Genomic DNA, 15,598 nt, shown 5'->3' on the forward strand with positions numbered 1-15,598 from the left:
GTGGAAACAGTATCTAAAAAGTTAAATATATTTAAAAAACTTTTTAGTATAAGACTTTGTGATTTAGAGATTAGTAGAACCGGGCAGTTAATGGATTCGATTCCCAGCAACAGTAGTACTGATTTTTGACGTTCGGCTCACAAGGAAACTTAATCATTTCCATACTCTGATATCCATTTTCTGAGCTATTTGTATCGTTTTGCGCTATATTAGTTTTTCTGATTTTTTAGATGTTTTCATTTCTCGTAAAGATAAGTTTTAATTTATGCATCTCTGTAACTTTTGAGAAATTCATTGATAGTTATTACATATGATTAATTTGAATTTCTTTTAAACATTATTGGTGTTATGATTATTAAACTAATCAAAGCCCAGTTCCTTATTGTACACTGCTCTTTCGACATTCTTTTTATTTACTATTAAAGTAAAAATTATTATTGTATATTCATTTAAAAGTTTTAAGGATTTTAAATTAGTATATTTTAAATTATTTGCTATATATTTGAATGATGATAGCACAACCTTTTTATATATTTTTATATAACAGAATAAAATGAAAAGGAGAAAATCTAGAAGGTTTCAGATTTTAATGGTCGTCTCCCAAAAGGGTTTGTAGAAGTTTTTTATTCTTTCACTGAGCTCTCACTCTACACCAGCCTGCTGTTACATTCACTTCTACCGACCCCCTTTTTACTTTCTTATACGAAGTAAAAAGGAAGTATTGTAATCACGAAAAGTTTCAGGCAGCATATTTCAACGAAAATATCTATTTTGACCGCTTTCGAATGCAATTTAACGATGTTTTTGCGTGATATCTGTACGTAAGGTCAGAATAAAAGACTCTTTTCCTCCAAAAAAATTATGAAACTGCTTTAAAATGAATTCTGAAGAGAATTTTTCGTGGCGTCTGTACGAACGTATGTACCTACGTACGTATCTCGCATAACTCAAAAACGAGTAGCCTCAGAACATTGAAATTTTGTATATAGGACTGCTATAACATGTAGATGTTATAGGCTCAGTGATTTCAGTTTCTTTACTCTTATATGTTTGTAAATTGTACAATTTTTGCTTTAAAAATGATTGAATTATCATTCCAGTTTACCATAGCCAGAGTGTCGCTATGGTAAACAAATTCTAGAGTGAATTTTAAAGAATGCATTTATTCTCTTGTGGTTTATGCGCTGTCGGCGAAGTAGATTTAATTCAATCCAATAAGTTTAAATGAAATGCAAGAAAAAATGCGTATAATTTAATATTCCGTACAAGGAAGTCATGTGGTGTACACATCAGATTTTTTTATTTAGCTTTATCATTAAGCATAATTTTCTTCGCCCTTTCGCCATACACAATTGAAAGAAAATTACAAATGTTTTAATAGCAGCATGGAGCGTTCTTTTAGAATTCCCGATGCAGCATTAAGTGTTGGCAAACATTTTTTTTTCAGCCTTTTCTCAGTTCATTATGTCAATGTTTAGTTTTATTTACTAAGATGGCTTTATAAAACCTTTCTTGTCTTTTTATTATTAACGTTTTGTGCGTTGACTTTATTTATTAAATATCACGTTCTTTGTGCTTCGAGTCAGCCAATATACCCCTTTTTCGGTAACGAATACATGCTGTCCGCTTCAGCTCGAATAATTAGTTTAATTTTAGCCTTAAATTCAATAGGAACAATTAAGTTCCTCTTAATTGCTTTAATCCATTGGTTGTTACAATGTTTCGATTATTTTTGAGGATGAAACACTGATGAATGTAATTAAGTTTTATGTAAATATTAAACATCTTCGTTTTAACCATTCGTTGTTGATTTTCATAATTTGAATTTCAATAAAAATAGGGGGGGGGTGACACTTGAAGTTATATGATTTCAGTCAAGCGCACTAAAAAGCCTTTTTTTAGCCCAAAGGGCGTTAGCCCAGAAGGGCTATTCATTTCGTTTCAGCATTTTGTGTTAATTCATTATAAACGGCGAATCAATTTTTTAAATTGTTGCCACCAAATATCAGCGCCCTGTATTATATTTAAAGAAATTAAATTATAATGTATTTTTCTAACCTTCCTAACATGCCATCGTGGTGTAATGGTCAGCACGCTCGGCGCGTATTCGAGAGGTACGTGGTTCGAGTCCCGGTGAGGGCAATGCTCATTTTTCATCTCTCCTGCTTCGATATAACCTAATCACTCTACAAAATAATGAAAAATCTGCATAAAGATAAGTAGTATGTTTCACGCATTGTGATAAAACAACGGTACTTAGAGCCATCAAATTTTGAATAACATACGTCTCCGACCGAATATGGGCATTTATAAACCCAAATTTAGAATTTGTTTTATTATCCATTTCATATTTTGTAAAGCATTTATGAATTTTTGATTAAGAAACTCAACGATTTTAAATCGAGCAATGGCGAAACAAACAAACAAACAAAAAAAAAAAAAAAAAAAAAAAAAAAAAAAAGATTTCAGATTTTAAATTACGTCTAAATCTGAACTTCAAATAATACAAGGTTGTTTTTAAGATTTTGATTCATTATTCAACGAGGGGCAAATGCTCCTTACGCTCAAAATCTGAACTTCAAATAATACAAGGTTGTTTTTACAATTTTGATTCATTATTTGAAGTTCAGATTTTGAGCGTAAGGTGCATTTGCCCCTCGCTCCCTATTTTAACTTCGCTAATTTTTCATGCTCGATCAGATAGCCTGGCTCAGTAAAAGTAGGCGGCCAGTGCAACTCTGATTAAAAATCTAGTTATAACCACGTGCAGTGCTGATAAGGACCACGTGTTTCTGTGACTCCTTCTCCTTTATTTTCTTCTTTCTATGTATTTCTTTCTCCTGATGAGGAGGGACCTTTAGCTGCCCTCGAAATCGATTGAGTGTTTCATTATACCTACGCTAAATATAAGGTTGTTTTTACGATTTTGATTTTCTGATCCATAGTTCCGCGCGCTGGAGATAAAAAGGTCCCCCCCCCCCCCCGCAGAGTGTTGCCATGGCTTGCTTTTAAATTGTTGAGTTTGTTAATCAAAAATTTGTTAAAGTTTTACAAGATAGGAAATCAATAATAAAATAAATTCCAAATTTCGGCCCATATTCACAAAAGGACTGCGTCATTCAAAATTGGATGGCTCTATAGGTACCGTTGTTTTATTACAATGCGAGAAACATACATACATTTATGCGGATTCTTCATTATTAATTTCTTCAAATAGAATACACGGCCTTAGTAGTTAGTGGCAACGATATGAAAAGTGATACAGCCTTTTCCGTTACGGTTTTCAACACAAAATCGCAAAACAAAAACAGGAGTCCTTCAGGGACAAAAAGCTAACATCAGAGATAATAATTAAAAACTCTGAAATCACTAAATTTCGTCCTCATTTTTCTGAGTGGCAGCAGTCACGCACGCTGGAGATAAAAATCTGCTTTATTTTGAGAAGTGTTGCTATTGCTCGCTTTCAAATCGTAGAGTTTTGTTAATAAAAAATTTCCAAGTTTTACAACGAAGTAAAAATAGCATTACCCAATATTAAATACATTATTCTCAATTCCAAAAATTCCTGGGAAGCCATTTCGACTTTTCCCATCTTCGCACGACTTTAATCAGCCGAAATATTAATTAAAAACTCTGAAAACGCTAATTTTCGTCCATGTTTTCCGAGTGGCAACAGTCTCGCACAACGCTGGTGATAGAAATACTTTATTTCGAAAAGTGTTGCTACTGCTCTCTTTAAAATCGTACAATTTGTTAATCAAAAATTTGTAAATTTTGCAAAATCTATATATATATATATATATAATGAAGAATGTCTGTTTGTATGTTTGTTTGTTCGTTCGCGTTACTGATTTCTGATCAATTATGATCAATTTTTTGCCACATTTATTCGTCTAAAATTCAATATAGGTGAACCATTAGATAGAACTTGATATTTTACGACCATTTGATTACAAAGTCGAAAATCATTAAAAACTGCCTGCCATTGTTGCTTATATAATGAGAGAGAATTAGTTTACTTTTCTATCGAAATTTTTTATGTGGGTTCCATATAGTATAAGACTGAAAAATGTATTTCTGTGAATCGTATTTTTTGCATCTTTATTAGAGAAGGTTTACAGTGGTATCGTTCTCTCTGTTGTTAGATAAATTACCCTCAATCTAACATAACTGGCATCGGGTACTTCCACTAGTATTTAAAAAATAAAAGTAACACACAAAATGTTAAAAAAAAAAATTAAAAAAAAACTTTGGTTGTTATATAAAATTTTAAAGCTTTCAGATTTCTTTTTTGCTAGCCTAAAGGGGCAATTTGCCCAGAAGGGCTATTAATTTCTTTTTGGCATTTTGCTTTGATTCACTATAAACGGCGAATCACTTTTCAAATTTTTGCCACGAAATATAAGAGCCCTGTGTAATATTTAAAGAAATTAAATAATGAAGAATTTGCATGAATGTATTTATGTTTCTCGCATTGTGATAAAACAATGGTACTTAGAGCCATCAAATTCTGAATAACGTACGTCTCCACCCGAATATGGGCTTCTGGAAGCCCAAATTTGGAATTTGTTTTATTATTTGCTTCATATTTTGCAAAGTATTTGTGAGTTTTTGATTAAGAAACTCAACGATTTCAGTGCGAGTAATGGCAACACTGTACGGAAGGGGGGGTTGAAATTATCACCAGTGCGCAAGACTGTGTATCCGAAATTCTAAAGATATGCTCTTTCAAATATTTTGTGATATTGCTGTTGAATTGAATTTTATGGTTTTAAGTGCGAAGACCATAATATTTAATAAATAAAGGTAACACACAAAACGTTCAAAAACGCCCCTTTGGGCGTAATATAAAATCTGAAAGCTCTCGGATTTTTAGTCCAAAGGCGCTTTGTCCCTGAAGGACTATTGTTTTCGTTTTGCGATTTGGCGTTGGTACGCTATAAATGTCCGTTTCACTTTTCAAATTGTTGCCACCAAATGTTAGAGTTTTGCATTATATTTGAAGAAATTAAATAATGAAAAATCTGCATAAATGCATGTATATTTCTCGCATTGTGGTATAAAACAACGGTACATAGAGCCATCAAATTTTGAATAACGTAGTCCTCCTATGTATATGGGCCCGTGGAAGCCCAAATAGGAAATTTAGAATTTGTTTTATTTATCGATTTCATATTTTGTAAAACATTAACGAATTTTTGATTAACAAACTCAAGGATTTCAAAACGAGCAATGGTAACGTTGTACAGAAAAATTATTTTTATCTCCAGCGCGCGACTATCTGTATCGGAAGTTCTAAAGATACTCTCATTTTAAAACTATTTTGCGATATTGCTGTTGAACTGAATTTTATGGTTTAAGTGCGAAGAACGTGATATGTTATCTGATAAATAAATATAACATATGATATCTGATAAATAAATATAACACACAAAATGTTTAAAAAAACGCCCCTTTTGACGTAATTTAAAATCTGAAACCTTTCAAATTTTTTAAAAAATTTATTTTTATTTATTTATTTATTTATTTTATGCCCAAAGCAGCGCAGCGTTAGACCCAAATGGCTATTAGTCTCAAAACCGCATTTTGCGTCGTTTAACTTCCTACGTTGATTCACTTTTCAAACTGTTGCCACCTAATATTATCTCCGTGTTTTATATTCAGAGAAATTAAATCATGAAGAATCTGGATGAACACATGAATGTTTGCCTCATTGTGAAGAAACAACAGTACCTAGAGCCATCCAATTTTAAATAACGTAGTCCTCCAGCTGAACTTGTGCACTTGGAAGCTCGAATTTTGAATTTCGAATTTATTTTATTATCTATTTGAAATTTTGGAAAACTTTAGCGAATTTTTAATCAACAAACTCAATGGCAACACTGTAGGAGGAGGGGGGAAAATTATCTCCAGCGCGCGAGACTGTATATGGGAAATTCTAAAGATATGCCGTTTTGTTGTTTCTAAGTATTTTGCGATACTGCTGTTGAATTAAATTTTTTACAGCTTAAGTGAGTAGAACATGTTGTTTAATAAATAAAGGTGTAAGGATTATCTTAATTTGTCTAACAGTTAATTTTGAGTTAAAGTTACTGTCCTATTTTTCCTTTATTTCAAGCTTATAACTTTCGGTCAGAACGTATTTTCAGAATCGCGATTGAATGCAAATGAGAAGTATTTAACGGCGAAGTTCTACTGACTTCGTTAGAGAGAACCAGTGATTCTGACTAGCGCGCGTCCGCCTTTTTAGGACACTCTTTCTCAAGCTATTATTACGCTCGGCCGTACTTTAGGCCCTTGATAGCTTCGGCTATGTCCTTTTATTTAATAGTTAAGTTTAATTTCTAGTTTCTGAGTTCAAGCCCGAGTAGAGGCTTTATTGTAAAGCTCCAAGAAGGAGTTCAGTGAATTTAATTTTTAATAATAAAGAGTATGTAACCCTTCTCAAGTTTCATTTTCTGTTTCAGGAATTCAAGCAATTATTCGCTTCCCAGTTCTTAGGTTAGAATCTTACAAAGATACCTCACAAAAGTTGAAAAAACGTACTTTTGGGCCTAATATAAAATCTGAAAGCTTTCAAATTTTCTTTCTTTAATTCTGTGAATGTTCTCTATCATATAGGATTAACAATATTATCGTAAAAATCACTTTTATTCTTCCTTGAGACTCTATTAATGTCTTGAATTGTATCAGGATATTAACAGAAGTGATGTTGTATTTGTGGCATCTATAGGTATTTCAACATCTATAGGTACATTCAACTCAATCTCTTTTCGCCAGGTTGGGTTTAAAATCTGCCACAGTAATTTATAAATCCGTGTTGCGTCCCATACTGTGTTATGCTTGTCCGGTATTGGTATATTCATGTAAATCTGCTAGGAAACAACTTCAAAAGGAAATCGTTTATTGTAATAAAAATTGTGTATGCAGAAAAATGGATTATTTTTCAAAGTTTACGAAGAATTACCAGTTTACTAAGTTTAGAAAGTTTGCTAAGAAGAAATTCCTAAGTTAAGAGAGTTTAATAAGGCAAGAAAAAAAAAATCTATAGAAATTGGATTCTGCTGTTTCGAAGCGTCTGAGACCCAGCACTGGCCCATCAGTGTCCAAATGGCAAAACTGCTGAATATCGGTACTTCATCCTAGATTTTACTGCAGATCAATGGAGAGGTTATATGGGCGTTTTCATGGTTTCCCGCACGTGTAATGTGAATGCGAGCCAGCTTCTCTTAGAAAGTCCTCCATAAAGGCATCCCTTTCCTAGACAAATAGCCCTCATGTGCTTTGCCATATTCATATAAAACAAGACAAGCCTGTATTGATTAGTATATGGATTGTTTATTATGGGACTGCCTCAGAGCATTTATGTAGATAATACTGTAAATTTTTAAGTTTATTCGATTGAATTTTTGTTTTTTATATATTATTATAAACTTATGCATTGTTTGTATTTTTTATTTGTTTATTAGGCGCATTTTATGTTTTAAATTTTTTTTTCTTTAATCAGAGTTTCGGCCATTTAATGTGTTTGTAAATATTTATTTCGTGTACACTGTTGTGTATCTTGCAATTTGAAATCGCTCGACAGCTGAATTTTAAGAATAGTTGGCAGGTGGCCTCTTTCCGGGCCAGTTTGGCAACATTCTAGAAATTTACAGAATTTTCAGAGTTTTAGGAGAGATTTATTTACAAAGTTTTTAGAGGAATGGCTCTATATATGTATAATATAACATAGACATTTATAGCGTTTCCGAAGTAGGTCTATCCTATAATATCGTCTGTGTTATAGCTTCTAGTCAGTCACTTCAGAGGCATGCGGATTTGGTTAAACTCCTCCTTGACTGACTACATTTAGACTTGCTCTGTGAAGGTATTTTTACAACCGGCTATTTTCTTCGCGCGTCAAGGAGACATTTTCTTATTTCTGATTTTCTTCTCGAAATATTTATACCTGTTTATCTTGTTTGTAATCATTCTTATTTATCTCCACAAAGTGTCAATTTCTTTCTGTTCATCTATCCCAATGATTAAGCAGAGCTATACTAGCATGTAGGGTGCAACATTAGGCTTGTGATAAGAAGATAAGAAGAAAGAACACCGTAGGGTAAAAGATTTTATTCATAATGAATAATACACGGACCTTTACAGAAAATAAAAAAATACATCTATATAAATACTATGTACAAACTTTCTTGAAATTACAAATACAGAAAAGAACACGAAGTATAGGTACAGTAAAGTGCAGTTACAGTAATATACTTTTTTCATAAATTTTAGAGGCCATGCATTTTGCACTGGCCCTTTTAAAGTATTCTTTAAAATTAAACTCATCAGTTGCTAAAAACTTCTATGGATGGGCTTTAAATACAGGGCGTCTTATAAATCTGGATACTTTTCAAGAAAAACCATACAAAACCAACAGACTGGCATACTAGAATCAAAACTTATCACAGAACTTTACACATATAAACCTATCATAGTAGCGGATTTTTTTGGAGTAAGACATGTTTTAGTTCAACTTTCACCCATAGATGGCGCTGTTATAGTTTACCATAAGAAAAAACGAGGAAATTTAAGATTATGCAACATTTGTTTACTTATATTTGCTGGCCTATTATTAGCGTATCAGTTATGTACCCATGCCGGTACTTTTCTGTTATCGGGATCGGATTCAGAAATGTATGCATGCATGCATGTTTGGATGCATGTGTTCATGTATGCATGTACGTATGTAAATGTGTGTTTGTATATATATACACACATATACGCACGTATACATGTACACACGAGCCATACGTACATACATTTCTGAATCCGGTCCCGATAATAGAAGAATACCCAGTCTCTTACTATCTCCCATTTGCTCATCTTTAAAGAATTTAAACTTTTGTTTCTTTAAAATTTTAAAGAATGCAATTTATACATTTTTAAAGGGTTCAAATTTTTATACTTTAAAAATTTAAATTCATTTAATTACTTAGGTAATTAATTTATTTATTAAATTTTAAAGTATTTAAATTTTCGGATTTTTGAGATACCTGCGATTTATTATTAACACTAAGTGAAAATTTGAATTAGACCTTATTTCATACCCAAAAAATCCTCTTTTGTTATAGCACTTTATGTGCATACCCATAGTATGAAATGCCAATTTACTGATTTTATATAAGTTTTTTTAATGTGTAAATTTATATAATAGGCGCCGCTCAATTTAATCGCGTTTTGTTCACGGATATTTTAATAAACTTAACCGAATGATAAACATTTATTTATTTAGGAAGCAGTACGGCCCGCCTGACGAGCAAAATGATGACAATAATTGATACATTATTGATTATTATTGATGAATGATAGCATTAATTGACTGCGATACCGAAGGGCCCGGGTTCGAATCCCAGAGAAGGCATGGAAGTAATTGTCTGTCCCTTCATAGGAGACAAAGGCGGCCCAACTTAGTAATTAGAGTAATTCGAATTCATCTAGCGATTAGAATAATTTTCAAAAATGATTATGAGTTATATTAGAGGACATAGTCATCAAAATTAATTAAAGAAACGAAGATTTCTATAACTGAGTTATGTAATAAGTAGCATTTAAAATATTATTTTTATTAAATTTTTTTCTGGATATATTTGAAAAATTAGTTCGTTGGATATGACACTAATGCATTTTAAAGTGAAATGTTTCTTTTCAGTTGCTCAAGTTCTTAAGCAATACTGTTGTAATAACAAAAATTAATTTATGATCTTAGGATGTTTAGAATGGAAATATTCTAAGAAGCAAGAAAATGTCAGAGGTAACTAAAGGTTTTATGCCTTTTGCAATAGCAACATTTGCAAGTCATAAAACTGTGGCTTCAACTTATACTCCGCAGAAATTTGGGATTTTGTGCACCTCCCCTCAAGAAAATCAAAATGACGTCTAAAATATGAAAGAATTTTTAATACCACACGACATAAAACTAACCTATAAAATAACTCATTAAGTAATATTATTATTTTTATCGTTTTTCTTATCTAAAAATGGTATAAAATAGATGTATACTATGAACAAAATCTTCATAAAGTAATTATGTGCAATGAATCCTAAATTTTCCCGAGTTTGAATTATAAAAGCTTCTTAGAACTTTTGAACCTTTCATGTAATAACAAAATGAATAAAAAAAGCTAACCTAATATTAATTTTTTTAATTAAATCAAATCTGATATTAGTATATAATGTAAAAAAAGTCAAGCATATTAGATAAGAAGATACGAATGAAATTCAATAATATAATTAAAAGTCTAGAGCCCGGGGGCTTTTTTTTAACCCTTTGCGGACAGTGTGTCCGGTCTGGACACACATAATAATTTCCTTCTATACGCACAGAAAAATTGAATGAAAAGAGATTTATAGGTTACTATAGGTTACTCTGAGCCTTCTTTATTTATAGTAGATGGCAGCTCAACACAAACCAGTCCATGTATTTTAGCCATGTTTAGTTTTTTAAAACCCTCATTTTTCAAAGAAATCTTCCAGATTTTTTTAGGGTATAAAAGGAATTGTTTGAAAAGAAATTTCTATGTTATTTTTTTGCTATATGCTAATCTCCTTATTCTATATTAGTTTTAAATTTTTACCTTGAAATCTTGCCTAAAATCAAACGGCGAACCCTAGATGTGTCCAGACCGGGCTCACCGATAATCTAGGACAACTGAGAGTCTGTATTCTTTGTTTCTCCGCATCTCATAGGTCAGTTCATTGACAACAATGTTCGTTTCAGCACTCTTTTCCGAAGGTCTATTCAATCAGTGTGTCACTTTGAGCACACCCACAGAATTAAAACGATAAGTGCTATCTTCACAAAATTTTACTTGTATACTCCTCTAAGCCTAATTAGACTGCCTACCTTTTTTTTTTTTTAAATCAGAACTCCGACTTTAAAAGGTAGCGTGCCGGAAACGGTTAAATATAATTTGGCATCAGTACTCTTGAAAGTGGACCATGAAGATAGGAATAAGGTTTGCAGCACATAAGCTAAATATCGACCGAAAAAGCAAAGCCGCATTTGTGCACTTACTGCCCAGAATTTGAATCTGTTTCCTGCTACAAACGCTGACTGGTTACAGGAGTATTGTTAGACGTCAATAAAACTTATCTATTCAAAGTTTTGAGATTATGATTCGAACACTTAACAGTTTTTGGATTATGATTCGAAAAATTCGAATGACGAAAAAATTCTAGATTTTGAATCTCTAATTTTGGAATATGACGACTCAATTATTCCATCCTTAGAAATAATGATTTTTTTTTCAGTTTTCCGCATAAAATGTATTGATATTTACTTTCCTGACTATTGTAAGGTTGCCACAAAAATATATATATATATAGTTTTATTGGTTCCCTGAGTTGAAAAAGTTTGAAGACCTTTCTATAAACTCTAGATTATATACTGTTTACGTGAATTAATCAAAAATTCTAGTTATATTAATCCTTTCAATTCCAATTAATCGGAATTCATGGAATTATGAAAAAAGCTCCGTATTTCGAGGGTGTCGCAATTACTCTGCCAGAACCCTTCTTCTTGTACAAAAACGGTGTTTGTATTTTGAAGTATTTGCCAAATAAACGGAATCTCAAATCAACCAGTGGACCCTACCAACTTAAACCAAATTGGTTAGATAATAAACTCCCCAGCAGGTGTTAAACAAAAAAGCTGTCCCAAATAAGCTTAGAATACCCTTCATAACAAAAATGTATACACCATATTTGAGATTCATAACAAACAAACAGGTTCCAATAAACAGGTATCCCTATTAACCAGAATCGATTGAATATAAAAATGAGCATAGTATTACTTCACAAACATTATTAATATACGTAACATTGAAATAACTTTATGAATAAGTATGTACAATCAGTTGTATATCGTCTGTTGTTTATATAATTATTATAAATAACGATTTGAGGAGCATTGGATGATTCTAAAACGGCACGTCAATTCTAAAACGGCACGTCGAGTCATTCTACCTGTGGTGGTGAGTGTTTTTGGAATTCCACTTTTGGGTATGATCCAGATCTGTTTCTAAATGTGTCCAATGGCTGCCAACGTTCTGAGAGATTTGGTCGATTTGGCCCGAATTGTTCTTCCTTGCTATGCCCCTCTGAGCTCTCCGTATTTCTTGTCCTCTCCACCAGGATTTCTTTGAATTTGTCTTCAGTTTGCTGCTGGTGCTGTTCCATCTTTTGCCATTTTCGTTTTTTCTTCCATCAGCATCTTCAACGGCAACGTTTTTTGGAGCTAATTCAATTTTCTCACTACCAGAATCCAAAGAATCATTTCCTAGGCCTTCAGCAATCGGATTTTTACCTAAAGCAGATGCAGCAGAGATTATATGGTCACGTCTTTCTGAGGAATCCGTGTTCTCATCCCAGGTGTCCTGTTGCCTCGCTGAAACTGGTATCATTTCACTCGCTAAGCCTTCGTTGTGATTTTGTTCAAAAGCATAATCATCACCCACATTTTTCCAGTTGCTTCTCCTTGAAGCATCTGCTGACGATTCATTTGTCTTCCAGTTTCCAGTTTGTGTGTTAATGATTGTTTTATCATGGTTTTGTTTCACCTTAGTTGTAGAATCTTCAGGTCTTAGATAACCAAACCTTTTGTTGACAACATTACTTCCTGCTGCTGCCCACCTGTTGACCCGATTTCCAACAGCAGAACCCCCTTTAACACGCCAACTTCCACCAGGTCCAGCACCTTGGTCTCCCCTCCATGCTCCTCGCTTGGACCCACGATCTAGATCGGATCGTTGTTGTCCACCTGGTCTCCAAGGTCCCTGTACAACGGGAGATTTTTTGCTGTCACGGACATTTGGTGTTCCACGAGGTATTCCTGAAGGGACACTCGGTACTCCAGCAGAGACTGGCCTTAACCCTTGTCCCGTAGAAACTCCCAGAGTGGTTGCGGGTCCACCAACTGTTCCCAGACTTCCTCCTGGTTGCCCAACGGATGGTCCAATTTGTGTTGGGGTATCTGGTACTAAGCCTCCGCCAGTATTCCCACTTGGTGCTAGACCATCTGAAACACTACCAATATCGCTATCATATCCAGCTCCTTCCTGTGATCCAGGTGCAAGTGGAATACCTCCTGCTCCTGAAGTCGGGTACCCTGCTCCAAGACCGGCAGATTCCGGTTCTCCTCCTGTAGCTGGGAATCCTGCCCCTGGAATACCAGTTCCAGGTCCTCCTCCTATAGCCGGAAATCCTGCTCCTGGAACGACAGATCCAGGTAGTTCCCCTGTAGCCGGGATACCTGCTCCTGGAACAGGAGATCGAGATCCTTCTCCTGCAACTGGGAAGCCTGTTCCTGGAATGGCAGATCCTAGTTCTACTCCTGTAGCTGGGAATCCTGCTCCTGGAACAGCAGATCCAGGTTGTCCGGCGCCTTCGAAAGGAGTTCCTTTGAAATTTCCTCCATGACCTGGTTTGTAGAGATCTGCGTTTAGGCCGTAGTAAGATGATGTATCTGCGCAGTTGAAGTTGAACCACCAATCACAAACGAAGTACTGCTGATTGAAGATCGTTCCCAGTGGGCAGAGGAAGGAATCATGGCGCCCATCAGATTGGCATATATGAAATACCTAAGGTAGAAAAGAACATTTTGAAATCAATTAGGGTCACACAAAGAGGATTAGAAAATAAATTGCATTTTAGGTAACATTATCGAATGTAGAGAAAATACAGACAAATGTAACTGCATTCGGTCGACGGCCATCACGATAATAAGAACTAGAACATTTGTGTGATTCGGTGCTTTCAGTGTATTTTGTGTGTAAGACTGACTGGTATGCTATTGGGATAGAATTTTTATTTCTCCATTTTCCTTTTTATATTGTATGACTTTTGAAAATAGCAAAGGGTTTTATTTATTTATTACTATTATTTGTTTTTAATTTGAACGCTTTTATTTTTCTTGATGAATTAAATAATAAAAACTTCCGTGGAGGAAACTCAATGGAGATTTAATTTATCTTTCAATTTTGCAGCCCTTGTCGAATCTTTGGATGGATGTAGATTTTGTAAATGTACGCTGCCTTTCTCTGTCAGACACTATCTTTTTTTCTTTGTCCTAACATGTGAAATTGTATCACACATTTCACTGTGACCCGACGATTTTCCTCTCCGTTATGCCACTGTTTGCTTTCATTTTTATGCCCTTCAACTTTTATTCCACGAATCTTAAACCATACGTGATAGCTTAATGCTGTACTACTGTTTAAGAGCTCTCTTATGAAGAAACCCTGCTTATGCCTCTTATGACAGATGTGCGATACTGTTACAACATAATCATTCCAAGTGACGTAATTGAAACTGTACTGCGAGGCAATGCAGATACGTTATAAGGCATTTGACTTTAATGTTGCAAGCGTTAAACTTTATGTTAAAAATCTGATATATGAAAAAGAGAGCTAACGAACTACAATGAAATGCTTGATGTCACTTCTGACTAAGAAAGAGCTATCGTTTGGCATTTATGTAAGAGAATGCTCTGAATGTAACAGAGAAACATGAAAACTTCATACATCTTATTCTGACTGTTTTAAAAATTTAGAATTGTCTAACGCTTTATTGCGGCAGTTTTTCATCTTTTTGTTGTAAACGGTAACTGAAAATAAAATAAGGATAATAATAATAATAAATGTTACGTGCATACAGGTTCATAATCGATTAAATGCACGCACAAACCGTTAGCTTAAAAAAATTTTATATCATACACACACAAAAAAAAATAATTAATTAATTAAAATAAGCGAATAAGGTTTCAGAGCTATAAAGTTGCAGAAATTTAGATAAAATGCAAATCGCATCTAAAAGAACGAAGCCTCAATGCTCAGAACTCAACTGAAAGCTGAATCGAATCGAAGTTAGGCTGCCAGGCACGACGGGTCCGGCTCGATAACAAAATAAGACTATAATGGAACGTCATGTAAGAGAATCTTGAACAGTGGTACCTCATAAAAGGTGAGGCGGTAAAAAGCAAAAGCGGTGACCAGTTGCCATCGCAGAAATCTCGGAAGGGATAGTTCAAAGATACATCTGAAAAAAAGAACTCTCGGCAGCACTAAGATCATCAAGATGGGAAGTCGTGCAAAACAATTTTTATTGCTTAAATCCATTTCTTCCAACTATTATACTAGTTCAAATACAATTTTTAAATTTTGCCATGGAGATCTGGCATTTTTCATCTTGTTGTCGAACGATTTGAATTTAGTAATAAAAGCTTTCGGTCTTCAGATAAGGACAGAAAACATTTGAAAATCTATTTCACATTTCATTCAGTTTAAATACTAGTTTTGGGGGTCTGCATCATTGAAAAAATTTCTGAGGACGGTTCTTTCTTCTTTCTATAAAATTTCTTTTCAGAGTCTATCCATATACGATAAAGCGGGCATTTCCCAGTATTGCACGGGATGTTCCCTTGGCATCTAAGGCACGTAGCTTTCTCCTGCTTTGGCAGTGTACATGTGTATGTTATATGCGATAAACTATACTTCAAGCATCTGGGTGCGCTAAAACAACCGAATTGGTTGTGTCCAAATCTCTGACATCGGAATCA

General features: G+C 34.0%; 1 protein-coding gene across 1 annotated transcript in view; it reads right to left on the bottom strand.

The window, feature by feature from the left end:
• Positions 1–8,100: 8,100 nt before the first annotated feature.
• LOC118196416 (uncharacterized) overlaps positions 8,101–15,598 on the bottom strand; it is a 45,876-nt gene continuing 38,378 nt past the window's right edge. Inside the window, exon 4 of the mRNA XM_085821664.1 lies at positions 8,101–13,622. Within this exon, the coding sequence (XP_085677790.1) occupies positions 12,006–13,622 (1,617 nt within the window). The 3' untranslated portion in view covers positions 8,101–12,005. The remainder of the gene's footprint in view (positions 13,623–15,598) is intronic.

The sequence above is a fragment of the Stegodyphus dumicola genome, chromosome 1 (genome assembly GCF_044657685.1).
Source record: "Stegodyphus dumicola isolate Sdum_Otavi_A_Nest chromosome 1, ASM4465768v1".
Lineage (NCBI taxonomy): Eukaryota > Metazoa > Arthropoda > Arachnida > Araneae > Eresidae > Stegodyphus > Stegodyphus dumicola.